Below are 25,705 nucleotides of genomic sequence, written 5' to 3'. Positions count from 1 at the left end.
GCCTTTAATTTATTGTTATATTTAACATCTATTTATATCTTATCTACGAGATTTGCATATTCTGCTTCTCTATCTTTCTTTGTTTTCTTATATATACTATATATCCATTCATATACATTTAAGTTTATTGAAAAGGAAGGAGTGGATAAAGAAAAGAAACAAGCAAAGCAAAGCAAAGCAAGCTAAGTCCTTTCAATATCATCAACATGTGTCGCTAGATCCAAGAAATTAACATTAAAGGACTCGCTCTCTTATTGCAAGTTCCCTACATTTATGTTTATGGTGGTCGATTATATATATATATCTCAAATATGCTCTCCCCGGTCTTTTTATTGCCCATCCGATTTTCAGGACTTCGCCTTGATTAATCCGGATCTGACCCATGTCACACACATGACATGGTGGATGAGTCTGTCAGAAAAAAAATTATGCATTACAAAATTCGAAACCGAGACTTTGCTTTAGCGATATCAAGCCGTTTACCATTTAAACTAACCCTTATTTGTCGTTTTTTTTAATTGTTCATCTAGCAAAATATATATGTATATCTTTATTTATTCATTCATTTAAAATTTCAATATAACTCTTTAGATAATATCTTTCAAATTTAATTCTCCCTAATAAATGACTCTATTGATCAATTTATAATACGTTTATAAATTAATAGAGTTATATTAGTACTTACTCTTACAATTTAAGACAAAACACCCCCTTAATATGAACAATTTTAAATAAATGGACAAATAAAGAAGAACGGAGGCGGTATTTGTTATATATATATATATATATATATATATATATATATATATATATATATATATATATATATATATATATATATATATATATATAAGTTTGTGGGAGTAATTGAACTCACGAACTTAACAGTTTTATGCTGAACATTTAAACCATTTGAATTATATCTCGTTAGTAAACATATTTGCTTTTATTTTATCAATTCTAACAAAAAGAATTCTTATTTAATTAAAGTATTATTTAAATTATAGTCGAATCCGCTCAATTTAATCAGTTGAATTTAATTTTGCTTGCTTAATGATATTTTTGTCTAGTATTTATCTTTTTATTTTAATTTAATTGGGTGGATTAACTCTAATAAACTAACATTCAATGAAGGATAAATGAATAAAATTATATTTAATCAAGAAGACATAGCTATAGTTAAAATAAAACCATTTGAATCAAAACATAATAAACAAAATTTAAAAAAGTTGATTTTGTTGGAAAGTTAAAATGGAGGATAATAAAAGGAGCATGCACAAGTTAAGGAGGAAATGATTAGTCTCAAATGATGGCATCTTCATTGGCGTGCATGCTTCTTCCATATATATGCCTACCACTCTGCAACTTATTTTCAAGTCGGGACCATATATACCCTACAAATGTGCACTCCATTCAAATAAAATCTAATCCACCTGGATTAATTTTTATATTTTAAAATCAAATCGACTTAAAATTTTAAAGAAATTAGAACTTCTAAATTGAATTGAACAAAATTAATCAACTGGGTGGTTATTTTAGTTCGACGTATCTTAAAACTGATTAATTAAATTTTTTTATGTCAAAATTGAATCATACCAAACTAAAAAAAAATAAATTATAATTCTATTGGATTTTGATTTAATTTTACCTTAGCCCTATATCCACAAACACACATTAGTAATAAAAAAAGATTTATATTATAAGATATCAGCCTTTTGTTATCATACTTCCAAACGAGTTAGCTATTTTCATATAAAACTCAAATTCCTTGAGTCTCTTTGGTTTATTATTTTTTTATAAGTATCATAAAGGAATGTCAATGTATGCACGTACATATTTTTAGAAAATTTTATTTGGAATCGAGATTTGAATTATTATTAATGAGTATTTTTTTTTAAGTATAGTAAATATTAAAAAAAAGATGATGAAATGAACCTTCTTTTCTCTTTTTGTGGGAAAAAAAAAACGAGAAGGGCCAGTAAGCCCACAACGTTAGTCCCCGCAACTAAAAAATGAGGAAACAAAACAAAGAGAGCCCCCAGCGAGGATCGAACTCGCGACCTTTCGCTTACGAAGCGAACGCACTACCACTATGCTACGGAGGCTTGATGTTAACATTACGTCGTATTGTTTAATTAACCAAGATATTAAAAGAGAGAAGATAAATTCGCGGACAATCGGCTATAAAATAAAGAAATGAAGACGATCTGCGACAATAGAAGACGTCAATTTATTAATTTCTTGTGTGAACACTAGGTCATGATTATTTATTTATGGCCTTCGATAATATGGCAAATATTGAGAATATTTTTTACAAATTATAGTTACATGAAAATACACCAATCTAGATAACGTATTATTTGTTAAGACACAAGAAGTAGCAAAATATGCTAATCCATTTTTATACATTACTAGTTTTTTTGGCCACGTGCTACGCACGTTAACGATATCTATATGACCCGTTATTTAATATTATAATTGTATATTTTTTTAACAATATATTATTATTTAAATTTTATTAGACTTGTATATTTTTATTTGTTTTGTTGAATTATTTTATAAAATTTTAATTTCTTTTATTGAAAATGTTAAAAGTTAGAATTAAGCAATAGATTTAATTTTTGATATTGTTATTATTAAAAATTGATTATATAATTGAAGCAAATTTATATATTTTTCATAGTAAATAACTAATAAATATAAAAAATATTAAAGGTTTAACACAAATATTATAATATAATTATAATGAAACTTGTTATATTCTTTTTATATATAGTGATATATCTGTGCAATACCTATTAGGATTAGGAATTTAACACATAATGATAGTTGTTGCACACTTTCTTTTAGGATTAGAAATTTAATACATAATGGTAGCTACTGCGATAATTATTTTTAATATGTTTCCTTTATGGATTGGGAAAGTTATCGTTCTATTTATTAAGCACAAATATTCTTATATGTCACAATTAGGAATATCAATTTGAATAAAATATGTAGAGGGTATTTTTGTCCGTGAATGGAAGTGTTCCCCCCGCGAATACACTTTTATATTTGTTATAGATGTATCTTTCAAATCCAAAATATTTAAACAATCAGAAATCGGTCTGATTAATGAAAATTGTAAAGTTTTAAATTCGACTTTCCACACTGCTGCATTTATATGATCAGATGAGAGTTAGGTAGCACGGAAACGGAAGCGGAAAACGGAAACGATACGAAACGGACACGGGGAAACGAAAGTTTTTCAAAATGAAGGACACGAAACGTGGAGAAAACGTGTAAATAATAAAAATTTAGGGATATATTTATAAAAATATTATTTAAATATTTATGATAATTAACAAAATAATTTATTTTAATATACTAAATATTTAAAATTTTATAAAAAAATAAAAAAATATAATATAATTCACCATAAATAAGTATATTTAATGTATTGTGGGCAATGCGAATGTAAAATTTATGGGTCACTAGTTAGATTTTTTTATGTGGAATAATTTTAAAATTTTTTACAAATTTTTAATTTTTATTATTTACGGAAACGGCCCGAAACGTTTCGTACGGGTGTCCAAGAGTTTCCGGTTTCCGAAACGTTTCCGAAACGGTTAACACAACTTTGTCGAAGTTTCCATGCTTCTTATCATGAGAGTTATCATTTTTATAATGATTGTAAGGGAATGGCATATTCTCATTGTAGAAGCTCACACGTCGAGCCTCCAACAATCTATATAAAAAAAAATTCAAAATACTTCCACGTTCTTGATTCTTGGAGACCTGAAAATTTGCTTCTTACATTTCAAATTTGTAATCCTGACAATATGTAAGACATGAAATGACCAACAAAATACCAAATCAAGAAATCTGCATTCAAGAATTTGACAAAAAAAAGTTCTGCATATAGCATTCTTATGTGTATAATGTCACAATCTGAGAAATTAATTTCTTTACAATCAATCCAACATTACACAGAGCATTCCATTTCATACCCAAGATTTATTTTCTTCTAAATATATATATAAATCAGACAAAAGATAGAATGAAAGAAAGACAAAAAGGTGAAATCAAGAATTAGAACAAGCTACTTTGCAGATTGATAAGCTACTTAGCAAACAGCTGCCTACGTCTACCCGGTTTGGCACGCGAACTAGCTGCTTCGCCAATAACAATCTCGTCAACTAAATCTTTAAAGATTGATCTTTCAACATCTAATACTACACCAGATAGTTCATTATGAAAGTCCGTCCAGCTCTCGGACCGACGCATCACATCATCCGACAAAATGCCTTTTATATCATCCTCCTCATCATCTATGCTGCATTCAGATCTCTTGGCTTGAAGCTGTTCAATCTCTGAGCACAGCTCCTTTAGTAGCTTTTGAGCACTGAGGGTCTTTTTCGCCAGTTTTCCAGATTTCAACCATGGCTCGGAAGACTGCCTCATTAATGCTAATTTATTAATGATCATCTCGTTAACAGCATCAAATATGAGCTTCCGGTGAAACCTTTCCGGGTTTGATTTCAAACGGTAGTTCTTTCCAGGGCTGCACTCTTGTTTTGACATTAAAGTGCTGGCCTTTGTTTGCTCCAATACGAAGAATAACTCGGGGTTGATGGGGTGACCTGATGCGTGGAGCTGAAATGTTGTCATGCCAGAGCCAAGATCCCGGAGTAGGAGGCCTGAAGCTAACAAGATCTCAGAAATGTATCTGTGGTCTGGATTTGTATTCTCACAAAGTGATGCAATGTAATCTGTGCTTGCTTCATCATGCGTAGAGTTAAGTCGTCTTAGTTTCTTTACCAGATTCTCAACATTCTGCAGTTTCTTGCGACTGACTTCTGAGGTAAGACCAGATGCCACACTGCTCGGTAAGAACTTTTCCACGGAGTGCCACTCACTTTCACTCTGTTGATCCTTTGAATCTTCATTAGCATCATCTGTTACATGAAAGAATATTCATGAAATACAAGACAGGCCTTAACATTTCTTTCATGTGGATAGTAATAATGAAACTGTTTTATTTATCCAATCTTTTCTTTCTTTCATTGTCGAACAATGTCGAGATCGAGAAAATTCAATTTTGCTACCTAAGCTGTGTGACTGGCAACTTATTCGGACTTCAAATCCACTTTGGGTTTCATGTTGTGGCATGCCAAGGAAACATAAAATGCAGGCTAAAAGAAATTTAAGGGAGAACAGAGAAATTGCAAGTTGTAACAAACGACAGTTAAAAGCGAACTTGCACAAGGAGAAACAAGAACAGGTTTACATTATTTCTACTGCAAGTCAAAAAGAAAAATTAGCCCCAATAGTATACTCAAGTTAAAAAGAAAAACTAGTCCCAATAGTATACTGTTCCCTTATATGGGTGAACTGAATATGTAACTGAACTGGTCTGGATTGAGGAGCTTTACCTTGAGGCATACTTGGTATCTGCTTCACTGGAGACAATTCGTCATCTCTATACACCGAAGCATCAAGAACAGAGATGGGACTAGGATGCTCTGGCATATCAACGACGAATTCAGTTGATGATCTATCTTCTTCTACTCCTGATTTTGAATTCTAAAATAGGAAAACCAAATATTAGCATTACTACTTTATGATCAGAGAAACAAAGGACTAAATTAAAAAAAACACTTCCTACTTTATGATTAACAGCCTTCATGGATGGAATATGATCACTATTGAGCTCAGTAGGCTGTTCAGAACTGTCAATTTCCATATCTGTCTTTGAATCAAAAACAGCAGTGCTGTCGGACTGCAAAGATGCGTCGTCCCCTTGCTGACTCGAAGTTCTTGATTCATTACTTATCTGACTGAGTTGGTCATCACTTGGTGGCAATTTGTGAGATTTTAGTCTGTTTTTCCCACCAGGAGAATTTAACTCATTTGACATCTTATTAGATTGTCTTCTAGGCTTGTTTGAATCAGAAGGAGGAGTAGGTGGACGAGATCGTCTCTCGAGCTCAAGTTTCTTCTGTTGCAGTCTTGGACTCACAGATGATCCCGAGCTTTTTACTGAGCTTGCGGTGCTTTCTTTTGGCAATTGTTGTGGTCGTGTAAAAGATTGAGTTGTTTTAATCCTCACATTGGCTTTCTTATCACTGGAGTTAGCAGCAGTCTCCCTATAACTGATTCTAGGAGATGGATCTTTCGCTGTTCGGTTATTATCTAATCTGTTTTTAACATCTGCATGCCCACTGCTTCGAATTTTATGAAGACTAGACAGGCTATCTATTGGAATTACTGAGGAAGCATGAATACCAGATTTCTCAAGTAATTTGGCTGGTTTCATGATAACAATGGGGGATTCATAAGTCCTCAATGAATCAGAGCCTCTAGCAGAGGAACCACTAACTTGGTTGCTCGGCTGGTTACGTTGGCTTAACAATCTCGGCTTCTGACCAGGACTAGTACAGCTTGGTTCATAATCCCTTTGAGATCCAAAGTTTGAACCTTGTTCTTCTTTTCTAGTTTCCAAAAGTCCTTTAGTCTGCATTGCTTCAAGAATTTGTTTAAGAGCTCTAAGATCCTTCCCAGATTGATTGAACTCAAGATCCTTCAATCTCTTCTCAATCTCACTGTAAACTGTAGGAAAGGGGTTTTCCATCTTCGCTGAAAGTTTTACAGGTTTTTTTGAAGCTCGACTTCCGTCCATCTGCTTCCAAGGAGCTGGCTCAATTGGCAACCTCGAAACCGGTTTCATGATTAGATCAGGATTTTTCCACCTTGGCGAAATTGGCTCTTTCGGTAAGCTTCTTGGAGATTTTTGAATCCAGACTGGCCTGTTAAAATCAATTGCTTTCGCTGGTGCTGAGAATGTATCACTATGTTCGACAGGGAAGGTCTTGGTTACGCCTGACTGACTAGAACTGGTTGATCCAGAATCAGGCAAAGCTTCTAAACCCATCAACTTGGCTACCACATTAGAAGGCCGCTTCTGAGTTCCTAATGATTGTACATTGCACGCCTTTTCATTTGAATTTCCACCATTTCTTAAATCTTTAGAAATATAACTTGCTTTTGATTCGGAATTGGACCCTCGCATTGAAATGTCTCTACTGTCCAGCGATAGTCTGGGCGTCTCTTTTAGCTTTAGAGTCGACTTGATGGTATCTCTTGATTCAAAAGATGAACGATTCATCTCCCTTCCATCACAAGAAAACCGATGAGCATCTTTAGAAAGCATATGTGGATATCCATCTTTTGATTCATGCGATGATCTTGGCCGTTCTCTAGTTTCATTGTAATACCAAGGTGCTTCTCGAAGTTTAGCAAGAACTCTAAGGGACTCATTGAGATCAGGAGCATTTACATTTTGTTTGCCCTTAGTCCCATTTCCATAAGATCCATCCGTAGATCTGGAGAGCTGTAAGGGCCTTGGAGAGTCTTTATGCTTCATTGGATGGCCTATTCCTTCCTCTTTAGTAGTAGTTTTCACAGAGAGCCCTCGGGCTTCCCTATACATTGAATCCTTCACAACATCTCGAAGATCAAGGGATTGCCGCCCAAAATGTGGTGATGTACTTGGCTGAGATATAACAGCATCCCTTGAGGGTGTTTCCGGAAAAATGATTCTGTCAAAGGAAGAGGCTTCTGGTTGAGCTGGTTTATTACAATCCATAGAAGACATGGATGAACAAGAGGATGAGAAAGATGGTCTTGCCGACTCCATGGAAGATCTATGCTTCTCATTTAAATTCTTGTTTATGTTCATTTCCTGCGATAACAAGTTCACATTAGCTCAGAAATGCACAACATTAACAGTTCTACATTAAAACTGGAAGGCGTATAAATAAGACTATTTCAGAATACTTATGACATTCAAAAACTTGATCACGATTTGTCAGTTACGCGCAGTTAATATCTGTTAAATAAAGTTCCCGGACTTTGCAAGGAAAGAATGGAAGAAACTCAAAATTGAATGTGCTTACATTTGCAGCAGCCCAACGATAGGCATTTAAAGTTTCCCTTTCTGAGCTGCCATTGTTTGAATGTGAATTGCCTGCATTACTAGAGAAGCATTAGAAATCTTATGATTGTATCAAGCTTACAAAATAACCAAAACAGTAACAATATTAAAGCCAAAGTTCTTCTCGTGATGCCATTATAAAATTGGTAAACAACTATACATAAATGATGGAGTTTATTACAAAATAAAATTAGATAGCTGCAGAGAGTAACAAGTTATCAAGAAACTCATGAAAGCTGGTACTGGCCTACACATACATGTTTGTTAGAGTCATGAACTTTTGTCAATTGTAAGATGAACAAGTACAAGAATCTACCTGAACTTATCATTGCACAAGCAAAGATACAGTTGAAACCATTTATACTCTGCCGAAATCACATACATCATAAACATATAATGCGAAACTAACGCACGTTACTATAACATTACCTATTTAGCTATGTCACACAAGAACATAAATACTGAAACAGGATACGTTAAAACAGACAACGGCAAAGATGCAAAGTATAGAGTTTCAGAAGCATTCCGACAATAAAAACAACACGCCGAAATGTAGGACTCAACAAGTTTTCATGCAGCATATTCTAATTGATGAAATCGGAATTCCAAGAAGTTATTCTCAATTAGAAGTTATAGCCATTCAGATATTCATGTTTCTTTTCTTCCCGATGCCATTATAGGCCATTAATAATACCTTTTAAGAACATAAACAAAAGAAATTATGTCTATTATAGATATACGCAAGTATAAAAGGAACAAGATAAGCCATGGATCATCATAACACAGGAAAGAAGGACATTTGAATCATGATGAAATGAATATAGTAATAAACATTACTTCAAAGCTAAGCAAAATTTTCATTCAATAAAATCACCTGGAGAAGAAAGCCTCCGATGACTGAGACGCCTACCGGCGGTAAGGGTAGGGTGGCGATCAAAAAGCTGAAAAATACCAGTCATGCATCCTATTTGCTTCTGCAAATCAGGATTATCATCTGCTAAAGAATGTAAAAGTTTTGCTGCCATTTCCTCAACTAATGTAATTCAATACTTAAATTTTTCACAATTTCATAACCCTTTTTCCAAACTAATCACAACCTCTCAACCTCTATCTTCATCACCTTAATATAAAGGTCTTAATCATGTGTTGGACACAAACTATTGAGACCACAAGTCCACAAAGCAATTATTTGGAAACACAATTAATAAAAACTGATTTTCAGGCAAATTCACAGTCTTTTTTGCTTCAATTCACTACAAGTCAAATTCCAACATTGAACTTAATCATCTCCTATTTATTTTCCCTTCCTTTTTGTTTTTCTCTTCCTGTCAAAAACCGTTAAAACTGCAAATTTACCAACTCCAAGAACCTAAACAAGATAAAGAACTTTCCATATATATCATACATTTCCAAATACAGAACCTTATCACTAAATCAAAAACGGTCACTTTTTTAAATCCATCTCTCAGAAACACCCACTAAATTTTTCCAGCTGAGAAGTCAAAAGAACAAAAATTTAGCAATTGTCATCCACGAACATGAACACCCAAAAAGAAAAAAATAATCAAGATCTGTCCTTTATTGATCCAAATCAAAATCAAACAACTTCTCCTACTAAAACATAAGTGCCCATTTAAAGATTTTGCAAGAATTGCTCAAAGATTTAAACTTTAGCAAGAATCAAGCAAGAAAACAAAAGTGAAAAGTAAAGCAAAAGGGGAAAAATTGAAAGTGAATCTAAGAGAGGTGCTTAATTAGGTTTTTGAAAGGACAAATCTTTGAAGTGAAAAGGCAAATGATGAAGAGGAATGAGGAGGAAGGGACCCAATAAGAAACAGTGATTAGAAAACTAATAATAATTACCCAAAAGAATGTACCCACAAACCAAAAAACTGTAAGAAAAGAATTTCTCACAGTTTCCAACCTCAAGATCCAATAAAAAATTACAAATGGGGAAGACAGACAGACAGGCACAAGTAGATTAAAGTAAGCTGGTAATAATTTGATTGATCAAAGGCAAAAATGAAAAAAAGGAGCTGGCATTTTTGTAATATTTAATTGTATTTGAAGAATCAAGAATGTGTCAATGTGAGGAATGTGTGGGGCAGATGTCCTAAAGGGAGAAAGGGTGTTCCATGTGGGTGAAGTATGTGAGTAGGGTCTCTATTTCACATGTGTTTTTGTCACTAACTGACAGAAGAAGAGCTGAAATTTTATCAACAAAAATTGATCTTGAATTCTCATTGGTATGAAAAAATCGTCGATTAATGTTTGATCTAATGGTCTGAGTCTCGTCCATTTAAATATTATTATGGTTCCGAGTTTAAACTCCGGCTGAACGTCAGCCGTTATAGTCCGGAATTATCGGATACTCATATTTCGAAATTTAAGTCCTTGTCATCAAAATTAAAAACCGTAGATTAGTATTTAATCACCATAGTTTGCCCTACTAACAATATTTTCTAGCTATTATTATGACAATGTATCCAAATACCCTTTTACTAACGGAAAGGAACAGAAATGATTGTCTCATATTAATTTGCCTTCTTCTCCACCTGCTTTCTTCTTCTTATCAGATTGTATGACAAGCTTATTCCATTCTTGACTTTTAGTTGTCACTTGTAACTTGCAATGCAAGCCACTTGTTATTCATAAGCTTACAAGATTATGCATTTATATGCTCATTTTTAGAGTTTTATGATGTCCATATGGGGAAGGATAATTCTAAGGTTTTTTTATTAAGAAATTCATTGAAGTCAAGTTGGTAACAATTACATAGAATACAGAAAAATTAGTTGTCCATTTTCCGTGAACACGACGCAAGAATATACGCAACATCTTTCGCAGACTGCCTTGTAAAAAATTAAAAATAAATTAAATAATTGTTTGGCTAACTTAAGGCAACCGTCCATAAAAAGTCGGATCCCTTCATAATTGACTGCTTTATGTCTACAATTACCTCCGACGCATCAAATTTGAACTATACTACGATAATTCTAGTTCATAATATTAAATATGAATTTAACTAGATTTAAATTTATCCACTAAAAAACTAATCAAATTTAAACTTTTAATTTCTTAATTGAATTTTTTAATTATTTTGTCTCAATTTTAAAATTTGTTTATTCTAACTTTAATAAATAAATAAATTATGTGGATCCCCAAAGAAAGCTTTCCTCTATTTATATCCATAAAGTTGCTTTTTAATATCACATCATGCTGGAAAAGGGCATACAAATTGGTAATAAGTTTTGGGGCAGACTAATAATTCTGCTGCTCAAACAATCCACAAAATGTATAAAATATATAACATGCTCTACTACAGTTTAATCAAAAGAAAATAAAGTTTTGGTATAAGATCTTAATTTTGAGTTCTAATATATATATTTTGAAATTAAAAAGAAAAGTTTAAAATTGATCAATATTTTTAATTGATAAAATATTAAAAATAAGGTCAACTCCCTCTTAGTTTAATGGTGTTATGTGTCCTTCAAAATGCTAGTAGAAGATGGAATAAACTTCTTGACAAAAGACGATATAAATTTTCTCATTTTACCTAATCCATGTCGGCTTTCTTTGTTCTGGTTTCCTTTTCCTTTTGTCAAGACAAAAATGGATTTAATCTATTTTAAGATCTTTCAATTTTACATTTTTTTTGTTTATCGGGTTTCTAAATTTTTATTTGGTCTTATCTAGTCCATAAACTAATTAATCAGCAAACATAAAAGATCTTTAATTTTAGTTTATAATTAAGATCAAAACATTATCAAAAATCCTTTTAATCTCTTAAATAAAAATAAGCATTTGATTGCTTCTATTTGTTAAATATGATTATACAATAGACTAGAAATGGAAAATGCTTTTGTCACAATCACTAGGTGCCAATGATCTCTAACTCAGTTGGTTAAGGAGTGAGGCATCAAATTCCAAAGGTTTTGGATTCGAACCTCCTCGTGGATCAAAAAAAAAATAAAGATTATTGAAGATTTATGGAGAAGGCTACAAACGTTAGAAGCGACGGATGCGGCATCGTTCCGCCAAAATGGTGAATCCCGTAAAGCGATGTATTCAACTTAACACGGCGTGGATGGCGTGAATAGCATAATTTGTTCACATTTGTAATGTTGTATGTGTACTTAGCTTATATATATATATATATATATATCTATCGCCGTTAAAAAAAATCACTACGTACATTTGTTTTGCCGGGAAGATTGTAACCTTCATTAAGAATCAACTATAAAAGTCTCAAATCACTAGGTACATGGCTCATTTGTTTTTCAACCTAATAATTCTATCTCAGCTAATTCTCTATAGAAATAACAACAAAAATGTCTCTTCATGCGGCAATAGCATGAAATTATTATATATTATGTTTCTATAATGTGTTTTTTAGCATACTAGGGTTTATACTACTAACAACCCTTTATAATGTGAGCTTCCAAGAATAATCATGGCAAATTAAGAAAATGCAATATGTACTTTTATGAGAGAATTGTGTAGGGCAAAAAACACATGATACCATAGCCAAATATATAAAATAGTATCTCCCATTTACATTTTATAATTAAGTTTTAGTTAAAATAAAACTATTTAAATTAGACTAAAATTATATTAGTCAGAGTACCATAATGTTTGAAAGTTTTTATAAACATGAAATATATGTATTTTCTTAGTATGTGTCTTCATCTTGTGTGTTTCAAATTAATTTAGCTAATCATAGATTAATATAAACAAGATTGAAAAGGTGGTAATGATGAATGTAAAGAAAGGGAAAATATCCAAATATAATAAAATGTATGTATCTTACCACTCCCACATGCATAAAGTGAAAATGCTCACATGTGGAGTGCTTGACCAACTAACCAATCTCAATCATTAAAATGATTAAATTGTGAAAAATGTACTATGAATTGTATTTTGTTTATAAGACCTTGCACACTCTTTTTATGATTGCAATAAAGACTTTTAATATCCATTAATCAAAATTAACGAATGATAAAATTATAAATGTATGGACTCAATTAAACACAAATAAAAATGGAGGACTCAATTACAAAAATAGTTAAAGTTCAAGAACCCCATTATGTTTCTAGCCAAATTTTAATAAATATGTACCTTCCCAAATGCATAAAGTGAAAATGCTCACATGTGGTATGCTTGGCCAATTAAAAGTAAAATTAAATTATTATGGTTTTTTAGTTTGGCCATATTATACAATTTTATTTATAATTAATTTAAAAATAAAAAAATTTATTTTAAATTGATCAAAATAGTTGAGAGTGAATAATTTGATCATAACTTATAAATTTAAGAATTAGATTGACATTTTATTTATAATAATAACGTTATTTTGTATATCAGACCTCGCATACTCTTTTTTATGATTGTAATAAATATTTTTTATATCCTTTAATCAAGATAAATGAATGATTAGGCAATTAAATAGAAATAAAGTTAAAGGACTCAATTACAACAATTACACAACTTTAAGAACCTTTTGCCAAATTCTAATAAGATGTATGCATCTTCCCAAATGCATAAAGTGAAAATGGTCACACATGTGGTATGCTTGACCAACTAACTAACCAATCTCAATCATTATAATCCATGTTTCAAGGAACCTTTACTCATTCTTCCCCTTGATTGCCACATTATGCCTTACTATATCAAACCCTAATCCCCACATAATCCTAAAATGGTGCAAGTTTATCCATTACTCAATTATTATACTAAAAATATTGTGATGTAAATTGAGAAAGAACAAGTTCATGGTTTCCTAAAAAGTATGCTAGATTATAAGTTTGGCTTAAGGTCTAAAAAACTACCGACCTTTCAAGTTTTTTTCAATAGCACCCTCACCTTGTAATTTTTTCAATAGCACCCTATTTTGTATTTCTGGCTTTCAATAACACTCTAAATTAAAAAAATTAGATGATTTGATTACTATAAGGATGAAAAATTTCAAAAAAACTAAATTTAAAGGTGAAATCATACTTTTTTCTAATTGGACACTTTTAAACAAGTCCTTTAACTTAAAAAAAAATCAAATAAGTTCTCGATGAATGAGTTTAATTTGATGATTTATGGTGCTATTGAAAGTCAAAAATAAAAAATAGGATAAAATTGACTGTTTTACAAGGTCGGGGTGCTATTGAAAGCCAAAAATACGAAATAGGGTGCTATTGAAGAAATTACAAGGTGAGGGTGCAATTGAAAAAAATTTGAAAGGTCGGTAGTTTTTCAGACCTTAAGCCTTATAAGTTTATAGATGAAACAAGTAGGATCTTCTTGTTGGAGGCAAACTGAACTAGGGTTTGCATTTGGGTCCCTCTCATTACCACCATCTCCATTTTACTCAACATTTAAATGCATGCACAAATGAATAGTGATATGGTTTTCAAGATTTTAACTTGTGGTATAAGATAAGTAAAACTTCTATTGTAAATGTCACATTTTCTTTCTTCTTTCTTCTTCTTGGTATAATACTACAATTTTTGTGTTAACAAGTTTTTTTCCGTCCCAAATTAATAGTCTATATTTAAATTTTTTTTCATCAAATTATAAGTAGTCTTTTATTATTTGAATGATTGGCTGTCATTTATATATATTTTCATTAATTATATAATAGAGTGAATACATTAAAAAAATTATACCAAAAACATTAAAAGCTGCAACAATATTATATAAAGATAACTCTAATATTTTTTTATAAATAAACTCATTTTATTTAGATGAACTAAATTTTAAGATATTTAAATTTATTTACCAAGTTGGAGCGGATGAAATAGTATAGGCTAATATGCTGAAAAATCCCTGACCTTTGTTTTGATTTTCAATTCTACCCCGACGTTGCAATTTTTTCAATTTTACTCTATTTTGCATTTTTAATTTTCAATTGCATCCTGAGGCATTCAATTGAACTCTTTTTATTTGGATAATATTCAAAATAGATCCTTTATATTTATCAAAAAAATTAAATATTTTTTAAAGTTATAAATTATACAAAAAGGTCGTCTTCTCAATAAAATAAAAATAAATAAATTAAATTAAATTAAAAATAATCTTTTTAAAAATTTCCAGAGGAGGAGCAGCTGCTCCTTGCCGGAGGAGCATTTTCTCCTCTGGTGAGGAGCAGAAGCGGAGGAGCAGAGGCGGAGGAGCAGACTGAAGAGGAGGGACTTTGACGGCAAAAAAAAATAAAAAATTCCGGTGGTTTTCGATGGTAGGTGATAAGCGGAGTTCGGTCGATTGGTGATGGTGGGTTCGATGAAAGCGGAGTGAGGTGTATTAAAAATTAATAATGAATTATATTAAGATTTTATTATGGATTTATTTGAAATTTTTTTAAGTTTAAGGATTTATTGAATTTTTTCCATATAAAAAAAGTATGAAATGATCCTTTAATATAATTATTTTATATATTTTAATTTTTATAATAATAAAATTATTTAACTTTTTTATCTAAAGGTACAATTGAAAACTAAAAATACAAAATAGCTAAGATAAAATTAAAAAAATTGCAATATCATAATGGAATGGAAAATTAAAAGAAAGGTCGAGGTTTTTTCAGTCTATTAGCAATAGTATACTATAAAGCACTATCTTTTTACACTGAATAATGAACAATAGTTATTCATAGTCGTTAAGAAGTAGGAGATACATTTCGTTCAAATCGAAAAACCAAACCAATTTAAATTAAAATGCTAAATTTCAAAATCAAACTAAAATATCTAATTTTATATATTTTAAACAGAATTGAACCAACTGATCATTTTAATTATTTTAGTTTGGTTTGCGTTAAAAACAATTTAATAATTTTTACAATCCAATTGAACAAATAATATTTTGTTTTTATAATTTCGAATGAAACCGAATTAATCGATTCAATATTATTATTCATTTTGACTCATTTGTCTTCACACTCCTACTAATTAAAAAGCATATAGTAGGCAAAGTTGTAACCCTTTCCTAGTTTAATATCATTGGCTCCACTTGCATCTATATATTCTTTAACTAGGCAGCTAAATCCACTACTAATAAATTGGTGATCACTTAATGAGCATCAGAGAGTTTGATAGGTTGAGTTGTGTAATAATATTTTCAGCTATTTTATTAATTGATCTCTATTTTTAAGTCAAGTAAGAATAAAATTATAAAATTACAACAAAAAAGGATCTAAATAATCTAATTTTATTCTTAATTAATCTGAAAAATAGCGAATATATCTTTAACTGATTTAAAATAACAATATTATTATCAATCAAATTGGCTGATAATAAATCTTTTTAATCTCAAATCACAAATCTGAACGACTGAATACTCTCCGTCAAAGATCAAGCTATAGTCTAATGAAATCGTGTTTTGGTGTCCTTACCGAGTCTCTAGTTAAGATCGAACCACATAAGTTGTCTTTTCCTTTAGGAACTGAACAACTAAATGTATGAAAAATGTCATAGATGATACAAAAGTACACCTTTTAGACTAAAATGTAAAATATATTGTGCAATAAAAGTCATTAAATTGAGTTGCTATCACTTCCTATCGGTCAGTTATCAATTATATTTAATATTATTAATAATATTATTTTATCTCTTTAATCGTTTCGTTGCGTTCCATTCAATTTTTAATTGTTTTTCATCTCGTTTCGCTTTATCTTTTCTTATTTTAGTTGCACTACTAACATCCACTATATACATATTCATGGTTTAAGTTTGAACCCAAATCCAACTAGACTTGATTTTTTAAAATGTAAATTCAAATCCGACTCAAATCCAATTTGGATCTAATATTTATTTTTCAAACTCGGTCCATATAATAAATTTATGCAGCTTTGCACCGCATTTCTGTTATTTACATAGAAATTTGATCAAAATAAAAATGTAACGTCACGTGTAAAAAAAAGTGGATCTATATGAATCTGAATTCATACTGAATTTAATAAATAAAATAAATATCGGAATCCGGCCTAAGCAGACCGTATTTAAACGGAGAAGACAGACATCCAACCCAATGATCAACTCCACCATCCACCATTGTTGCTTGGTGAATTATGAACAGAATCTAAATTGCACATGACTAGTTGATGATGATAATTAGATGATCACCAACCATCATAATTAGTGAGTAATTAGAGCTGAGTTTATTTAGAAAGATGAGCAGAAATGACAAAAAAACCATGGGTTTAATGGGCTCTATCCTAGCTGGCTATAGGGCCCAGTAACCATTATGGGGGACCAATCTCTAAAATGAATGTAATGTAGTGGGTCCAAATTAAAATAAATAAACAGCAAAGCAATAAAACTGCCCTCTAAGACAGGTTAAGCACATGGGACCTTAAATAATTTTGCATGCTAGAAAGTGGTAAAACCTGCTATATTTATTTTTATTATAATCACATGAGATCTTATAAAGATGTTACTAAACATGGGTGGTTGGTTCGGAGTCACAGAAATATTTATTTCTTCAATACCAACCACCTGCATTAAGATTATGATTGTGATAGTGACGAGGATGACATTTTTTTTTATTATGATTTGTGAATTTTATTGTGTAAAATTGTCAGCTACTTCTGATCCATTAATGCAATTTGTAGGGTTCAATTTGGATGAGAAAGATGAAGTGTGTAGGGTTTTTTCATTTGGTTGAAATCGAATCGGATTAAGTTTTTAATTTTATGTTTAGATTACATTGACACGATTATATAAAAAAAATTAAATGTTTCAAATTGAATTAGTCGGGTTAAAGTTCTGCTACGATTTTGTAAAAAAATAGATATTTAATTCAAAGTTCTGCTATGCAAAAGTTAATGAGATTACGACCCGAGTGGGAAGATAAAGACGAGGTCGAAAAAGAATATGGAGCCTATTCTTTATTTCGCATTATCCCGAGCAGCGTCGGTAGGGACCCAGAGAGCTGCCTTCGCTTTTGGCGTTCCTTCGTAGATCTTAGGCTTGATGTATAGAAAACAAAAACATAACACGTCCAACCTGACTCGGTCTGAATTAATTGGAACAGTTGCTCCAAACATCAAATGGTACCTAAACATAAAAAATGGAATCAACCTGATACTCATCATTGTGCAGGGATCCTAGCCATTGTAAGTGTCAAGAAAAACATAACACAATTTAAAACCAAAATTTCATTTTCCTGTTACAGCCTAAGAGCGACAACAAAAAAATACGTCTGCTCGAATGGTTTACATGTTGCGAGACCTAATAAGGTCGGCAAAGATCAAATTCTCATCTAGAAATACAAAAAAAAAATTGAGAGCATCTCAAGATCGGTAAGGTCGGACAGGAGCAGTACTCTTGTGTGCTATCAGAATAACTGCAGTTACAACAAGCAATAAAAAATCTAAACCAGCAGGAACATGTCTGGGTTTTCTCATGTAACCAATCTGGTCAGAGAGAAAATGCAGCAGCATTCTGCAACAACAATGCAGCATTTTGCAGCGGCTTCAAATTACATCACTCGAGGACAAAAAATACGAGAGAGCATTTTTATAGGTCATTCAGAGTCGATTTTCCACCGAATATATTGCCGGAGCTAAAAAAAATTATAGGTCATTCAGGCCCTTAAAATCTTTTGATAGAAACCCCATGAAGGGTCTGATTTGGTTATAGCTCGCTGGCCAAATGGATTTTTGGCAACAAAATCTTGAACATTTGGGGCTTCGGCTAATTTTTCGAGATACACGCGAAGGTCGCCTCCAGGCCCTGTTAAAAATATATGCATGATAAGACTATTAGTACCATGATATAAAAAGAACCTGTGCCACTTTTCTTGCCATTACATGCAAAATCGGAGCATTGGATAAAAATCAGACGGCGGGGCAGCTCCTAAAGAACTAAAATGACATCCAGATAGGGCCTAGTCCCAACTCACAGGTAAAAGGTAATAGCTCCAAAAAAGTAAAAACACATACTTAAAAGAAAGGTGATAGATTTAGCAAAGATATCAGTAACATATGCAGTTAAAATCAACTACGTTTCTCGATGCATTTCATGAACGTGTAGTAGTATTGAAGTGGCTTGTTGCACTATTACCAGAAAGCATGTGTCCAATAATCGATAATAAGAGTTTCTCGTGTCTCACCTAAGGAAGAATCTTCAGCATCTTTGTAGCTATACGAAGGAGGAAAGATAGCAGTGTGCGGCTAAACAAAGAAAAAAGAAGCATGATTAAAAAATGATGAGGTAAGTATCTAAACCACGAGTTGGTCAATTCACACCAAATGAGAGAAGAAAAAAATTGTGGAACATACTGGATTTCCCAACGCCTTGTACGGCGAATCATCCAACAATAACGTATTAGATTCATCAAAATCACCCTTATTCCATGGAAGATGACGATCAAGTTTTAGCCATAATTTTCTTAATTCCTTCAACACCATAGGTTTGCTACTATTCTCAACAGTGGTGAATCCTGTATCAGTACACTGTGATTGATGCTGCATAAAAACAATCATCATACATGAAATGCTATACATGGAGCACCTGCAGGTTAGAATTCAACGACAAAGAGACATGGTGTCTAACACATAGTTACCAGATTCGCGGTACGGGAACGGGTACTTAATTCGCTTGTAGTCGGGGAATCCGATACTCCGGGGGTAGGACTCTTCGGTTCGCTTTTTGGGGACGCGGTACTCCGAAAAAATATTATGGATTCGATGGTCAATAATATATTTCTAATTTATTTTTAGAATAGGAAAGGTTTTTAAATTATTAAATATATTAAATATTTGCTGAGAATATTTAGAGTCCAGTTTCCAATTCCTCACAAAACAAGAAATTCTAATTCGAGAGAGAAAAAAACGGTACATGTACAGTATAGAAAAAGTCATCACTATTTTATTTAGCTTTTTAGAAAGCCCATTCATTAAACCTAATGGGCTCATTTGATATACCAAAAGTCCAAATAATTAATGATTTCAAACGGGAAACACCTTCATCTTCTTCTATTATTCTTCTTCTGCAATTAAAAACCCTAAAAACCTCTAACTTCAACCTCAACAATGGCCGGCGAATCGGACCATTTCTCTGGCGAATCAATACGCGTCCCAAGGCGAATCAGAGCGCCGGAGTACCGCGAACTGGTACGTACTAACTAATACGCGGTTCTCGGGGGGGAGGAGCGAATCTGGTAACTATGGTCTAACACCTAAAAATTACTCGAACTACATAGAAGAAGATATAATCATGCAAATTCATGCTGTAGTACTCAACTGTACTATCTCAATTTAGACTGGGTCTTTTAACCAAAGAAAAATTTGGTTTGATCTTAAAAAAATCTCCAAACAGTATTAAATCAAACTGCAGCTATGCCTAAAGAAATTTGTGCATATGATAATGCGGATCTTAGCATAACATACCCACAAAAATTAAAATAACATACTCGACTCATAGCGCATACTTACCCAACAAAAAAGCAACTTATGTTTAGAATCTCCCGTAAGAAATTTTATCACAGCGTCCACATTTTTCCTGCAATTGGCACATATATATATATATATATAGAGAGAGAGAGAGAGAGTAAGGATCGAATGAAGATTAAAAGGAATTACAAATAATATGAATAATCGTGCAGAGCAATAAATAAACTATGATTAAGAAATGAAGTAAAAAGTTTAATCACTTAAAAGAAGACGATACTTGGTTCTTGATGACCAAACCCCGACATTAAACTTCTCAAAGCAAAACTGTAAAAAGTCGTCACAGAATGGCCTTTTAAAAACTGAAAGACAGCAAAAGCAAAGTTAATTTAGGTGATAAATCGAGAAATACAAACATGATGCAAATATAAAGACGAATGTACATAGTGTAACCTGATTTCCTCGCTATTGTAATGTGGGCCTTCTTTGATGTTTCACCATATGGAAGTATATCAGCTAGAAGTCCATTGACATCAAGGATAAGTAGCTTTTTATCAGGATAGACAACACGGAGTCCTGCTATTGAAGAGTGCGATGCTTGAGGAAGATTGTCCTCAATTTGATAATCGAAATCAACATCTTCGGCAACTTTAATTGAAGTAGCACATGCCCCGCTTTGCAAACTCTCTACCTCATTCTCTGGGATTTTTAATGAAGGCACTTCATTTGAATCTGGTGAAGTTTGTATAGAGCCCGTAACAGGTTCAACTTTCTCCTCAGAGTCTGAGGACTGTCTTTTTCTTCTTTGATGGTTATTTGAATTGACATTCATATGATAGGATTTAAAATTTTCCTTTTGAACCACAAGATCGCCCTCACCATTATTATCATGTTCCTTCACCAAACTGGTGCTTGGACTTCCTGGCGAATCACTTGGTTGTTCCAATTTCAAAATATTTTCCTCCATCTTTATCAAATTCAACTCACCAAAAGGAACATGAGCTTTATCATCAGCCATGGATGAATTAAGCTTCCGCTTCTTTTTTGTTCTCTTCCTTTCTGACTTGCTCAATTCTGATACTGCGGAATCACTTTGTTTTTCAGAATTTAAAGCATTTTCATCTATCTTTATGAAGTCCAACTCAGCAAGAGGAAAATGAGCTTTATTATCAATCACAGATGCAGAAAGCTTCTGCTCCTTTTTTAATCTCTTCTTCTCCGACTTGCTCAATACTGGCCCTGGGGAATCACTTTGCTTTTCAGAATTTAAAGCAGTTTCATTTATCTTTATCAAGTCCAACACGGCATAAGGAACGTGCTCTTTATCATCAACCACGGATGCATTAATCTTCCGCTCCTTTTTTAATCTCTTCCTTTCTGACTTGCTCAATTCTGGTACTACGGGATAACTTTGTTTTTCAGAATTTAAAGCATTTTCATCTATCTTAATAAAGTCCAACTCAGCAAGAGGAACATGAGCTTTATCATCAACCACAGGTGCAGAAAGCTTCTGCTCCTTCTTTAATCTCTTCTTCTCCGACTTGCTCAATACTGGTCCTGGGGAATCCCTTTGTTTTTCAGAATTTAAAGCATTTTCATTTATCTTTATCAAGTCCAACACGGTATGAGGAATGTGCTCTTTATCGTCAACCACAGATGCAGTAAGCTTCTGCTCCTTTTTTAATCTCTTCCTTTCTGACTTGCTCAATACTGGTCCTAGGGAATCCCTTTGTTTTTCAGAATTTAATGCATTTTCACCTATCTTTATAAAATCCAACTCCGCAAGAGGAACATGAGCTTTATCATCAAACGTAGATGCAGTAAGCTTATGCTCCTTCTTTAATCTCTTCCTCTCTGACTTGGTCAATTCTGGTACTGGGGAATCCCTTTGTTTTTCAGAATTTAACGCATTTCCATCTATCTTTATCAAGTCCAAATCAACAACACGGTTATCATCAACCAAGGATGCATTAAGCTTCTGCTTCTTTTTTCTTCCTTTCTTCTCCAACTTGCTCAATTCTGGATCTCCAGGACAACCACTCTGTTGTTCAGATTTTAAAGCATTTCCGTCTATCTTTATCAGGTCCAACCCAGCAAGATGAACACGAGCTTTATCCTCAGTCAGAGATGCAGCAAACTTTGGCTTTGTTTCAATTTTCTTCCCCTCTGACTTGCTCAATTCCGGACTTCTTGGGTTATCACCTTGCTTTTCAGACTTTAAAGCATTTTCATCCATCTTCTTCGAACCCAAGTCAGTAACAGGAACATGAGCTTTATCATCAATCACAGATGCATTACGCTTGAGCTTCCTTTTCATTCTTAGCCTTTGGGACCTGCTCAATTTCGAACTTCTTGGGTTATCACTTTGTTTTTCAGATTTTGAAGCATTCTCATCCCTCTTTGTCAAATCCAAGTCAGTAACAAGAACATGAGCTTTATCATCAGTCACAGATGCATTACGCTCGAGCTCCATTTTCATTTTTATCCTTTGGGACCTTCTCAATTTCGGACGTTTCGGGTTATCACTTTGTTTTTCAGAATTTAAAGCACTCCCATCCATTTTTTTCGAATCCAAGTCGGTAGCAGGAACACGAGCTTTATCATCAATCACAGATGCGCTACGCTTGCGCTTTCTCCTCATCTTTTTCTTTTGGGACTTGCTCAACTCCGGAAGTGGAGCTACTTCCAAATCAGTCTTTCCATTAGTAACAACTACAGATTTATCGTGTGAATTTGGTTTAACGAAATCTTCCTTAACCAAAGAAGCGTCCCCTTGAATGTCTAATCGGCCTTTCTGCATAAGATCTGCTAGCTTTCTCCGTATCCACCTCCTCCCCTTCTGTTTATTTGTGTCTGAACAATTTGCATCCAAATTACATTGAGACTCTCTAACATCTAACTCTACTGTATTGCTGATTGGAGGATCTCCACCTGCAACTCTTTGCAAAGATGCATTTATCATTGAACGAGAATCGCGCTGCTCAATTGAGTTACTTATTTTCCCCAAATCCTCACACGGTACAGTTCCTCCATTACACGACCCCATTTCTCTCTAGACAGGTCTCCTTACTGGCATTACTATGTTCACCTAAAACAGTCCGCTCAACCAACTTACTTCAGGAGACTTCCTTTAAATCTCGATTACGAATAGACTACCAATCACCCGACGTAAACTTTCCTATCAGGGTTAAGATATATAATAGTTCTTCTACCACCTAATTCACCCTAATTAATATAATAATAACCTGCAATATATCATTAAAGCTATCAATAAACATACAAAAGATCGCGAGTAAAAAGAAGAACAATAGCAATAGATGGGGAATTCATTAAATTCAATACATATATCTAACTACCAAAAGAAAAATTAGCATTAGTAGAGCTGCCTAATGAAGTAAATTAATAAAAAAAATAGCAGTTTAAAATTCACAGGCAATGCTAGCAAGAATTAGCGACGAACCTGATATTGCTTCAAGAATTGGTAAAGGAGAAAATAAAGGGAAAAAATGGAGATGGTGGTGAGTGAAAATAAGTTTTTTTTTTTTTTGGAGAATTGAGTGAAAATAAGTTAATTAAGGTTGTAGAGTTAAGGGTCTGTTTGGTTAAGACTTAGGTTTGTTTCTAGGTTTAAGCCCCATGTGTAATGTGTTGCTCCATGTCCTGGTTTGTGACTTTTGTCCAGATGGGCTGCGTACTTATTGGGCCTCGGCCTACATTGGGCCGCATGATTTGAGGGATTTTTAGACAAATGTATACCAAACAGCAAAATAATCTCAGAAATACAGGTTGACTAAGATCATTAAAATAATACGATTTGACCAAGTTTCTTTGCAAAAATATGTTTCCTAGTTTAGACAAATACGATTCCCTTAAATAGGAAACAAACTCAGTTCAAAAGCATAATCAGAAATTCCATCAAACACATTCGACGATTTTTCTCAAATTTTTCTCAAATTCAGAGAACGATTTCTCTCAAAACTTCGATTAATCACAGTTCTAACACAATAAATCAAATAACAGAGCATCAATCGATCACAGTTCATAAAAATCAATCAAAATTTCAGTAAAAAGAGGATAACCAATCAGAAACTCAAAGAAAAAGTGAAGAATCACGACGGCATGAGTTTTCCAAACGGTTCCGGTGAGTGTAATCAATCACAATCACGACGGCAGGTTTTCCAAACAATTCCGGTGCGTGTAATCAATCACAATTGTGTTCACTTTCAATTGTATTTATGATTTTAAATTTAGCTAAATAACTGTATTAATTTAGCTCAAATGTTTGATTTTATTTGCTAATGTGTCGTAAATATTCAAATTTATGTTTGATATCAGTCTTGTAATTGATTTTTTTACTAACTTTAGATATAAATCTTATTGCTTTCAAACTGTTTGTTTATATGCTTCAATCAATAGATTTTTGTTTATATCTGTTTTGGAATTGACCTTCCAACCTTGCTAGATCAAGAGATTAATCCAGCGAGTTTCAGGCATATGTTTAGTGCTAACAACTCTGTATTTTCCATTTGGGTTCCAAACTTCATTTTGAACAGGTCCTTGGCTTTTATTATCTATATTAGCTTTCTATGTATAATAAAATTAGAAACAGAAAATTGTCTTTTGTCCCAATGGGATCGGCTGCTGACATCTTCAATTTTATGTAAGTTCATTTATTTTCAAATTCTTGAATATGTTCATTGTGTATGTGTAGTTAGTCTATCAATTTTATTAACGCTAATATGCAGTTTTTTTTTGTAAATAGGAATTTGAGGTCCGACACTTTGATTATGAATTATGCTAAGATTGAAAAGAAGAAATATGTACAACCAATCAACCATCAACATCCAGTATCAACATTTAAGGAAATAGACCTTAAGGAGCTGCAAAATCTTATAAAACTTTTTTGTTTACCAATAGTAAACTAACTATTTTCTATATGTAAGTTGTACTACTAATTATTTGTTTACACAGAGTACACCATCAATTACACATTTGTACAGCGTGCATGAAGGTGATAAGACATTTATAGTAAAGCTGAAAGAAAGAAAGAAACCGCATATGTGGAAGATTTCAAGTGGATGGGATTTCTGGTTTCAACTTGTTACAATTTATGCCTCAACTATTAAGCATTTGCCTATTCTTTTGTAATGTTAGAGATGCTCATGAAGTTGTACATTTTGTATAATTATTAAGAATTATGTAATCTTTTATCAAAAATTAAGAGCTTACTAATAATGAACTATCAGTTTGCTATCTATATATATAAAAAAATTCATTGTTAATTTTACAATCGGTTTACTAATATTTAACTATCGGTTTACTAAAAATTTACTAACAGTCAACTATCGATTTAC

At 32.6% G+C, this 25,705-nt stretch overlaps 2 protein-coding genes and 1 non-coding gene across 4 annotated transcripts; all 3 read right to left on the bottom strand.

Annotated features, from left to right (window-relative positions):
- Positions 1–2,033: 2,033 nt before the first annotated feature.
- On the bottom strand, positions 2,034–2,105 carry TRNAT-CGU (transfer RNA threonine (anticodon CGU)). Its single transcript has one exon. It is a non-coding gene; the product is annotated as a tRNA-Thr (tRNA).
- A 1,772-nt stretch (positions 2,106–3,877) lies between these two features.
- On the bottom strand, positions 3,878–10,072 carry LOC126671122 (protein LONGIFOLIA 2). Its single transcript, XM_050364837.2, has 5 exons — positions 8,850–10,072; positions 7,938–8,008; positions 5,648–7,723; positions 5,415–5,565; positions 3,878–4,937 (listed from the first exon to the last, which is right to left on the bottom strand). Exons 1-5 carry the CDS (start codon positions 8,998–9,000, stop codon positions 4,102–4,104), a joined length of 3,285 nt encoding a protein of 1,094 aa, XP_050220794.1. The 5' UTR covers positions 9,001–10,072; the 3' UTR covers positions 3,878–4,101.
- An 8,007-nt stretch (positions 10,073–18,079) lies between these two features.
- LOC126671123 (uncharacterized) lies at positions 18,080–23,899 on the bottom strand. 2 transcript variants are annotated; one of them, XM_050364838.2, is made up of 7 exons: positions 23,812–23,899; positions 20,805–23,596; positions 20,632–20,713; positions 20,397–20,463; positions 19,242–19,427; positions 19,073–19,133; positions 18,080–18,693 (listed from the first exon to the last, which is right to left on the bottom strand). In XM_050364838.2, the coding sequence occupies exons 2-7, from the start codon at positions 23,395–23,397 to the stop codon at positions 18,545–18,547; spliced, it is 3,138 nt and encodes a 1,045-aa protein (XP_050220795.1). In that variant the 5' UTR covers positions 23,398–23,596; positions 23,812–23,899; the 3' UTR covers positions 18,080–18,544. The 2 variants fall into 2 exon arrangements, with proteins under 2 accessions (XP_050220795.1, XP_050220797.1); XM_050364840.2 differs by lacking the exons at positions 18,080–18,693; positions 19,073–19,133 and having other exon boundaries at positions 19,304–19,427; positions 20,615–20,713.
- Between the last annotated feature and the right edge of the window lie 1,806 nt (positions 23,900–25,705).

Source organism: Mercurialis annua, linkage group LG3 (genome assembly GCF_937616625.2).
Source record: "Mercurialis annua linkage group LG3, ddMerAnnu1.2, whole genome shotgun sequence".
Taxonomy (NCBI): domain Eukaryota; kingdom Viridiplantae; phylum Streptophyta; class Magnoliopsida; order Malpighiales; family Euphorbiaceae; genus Mercurialis; species Mercurialis annua.
Note: the sequence above shows the minus strand (reverse complement) of the source record. Positions and strands in the feature narration are given on the sequence as shown.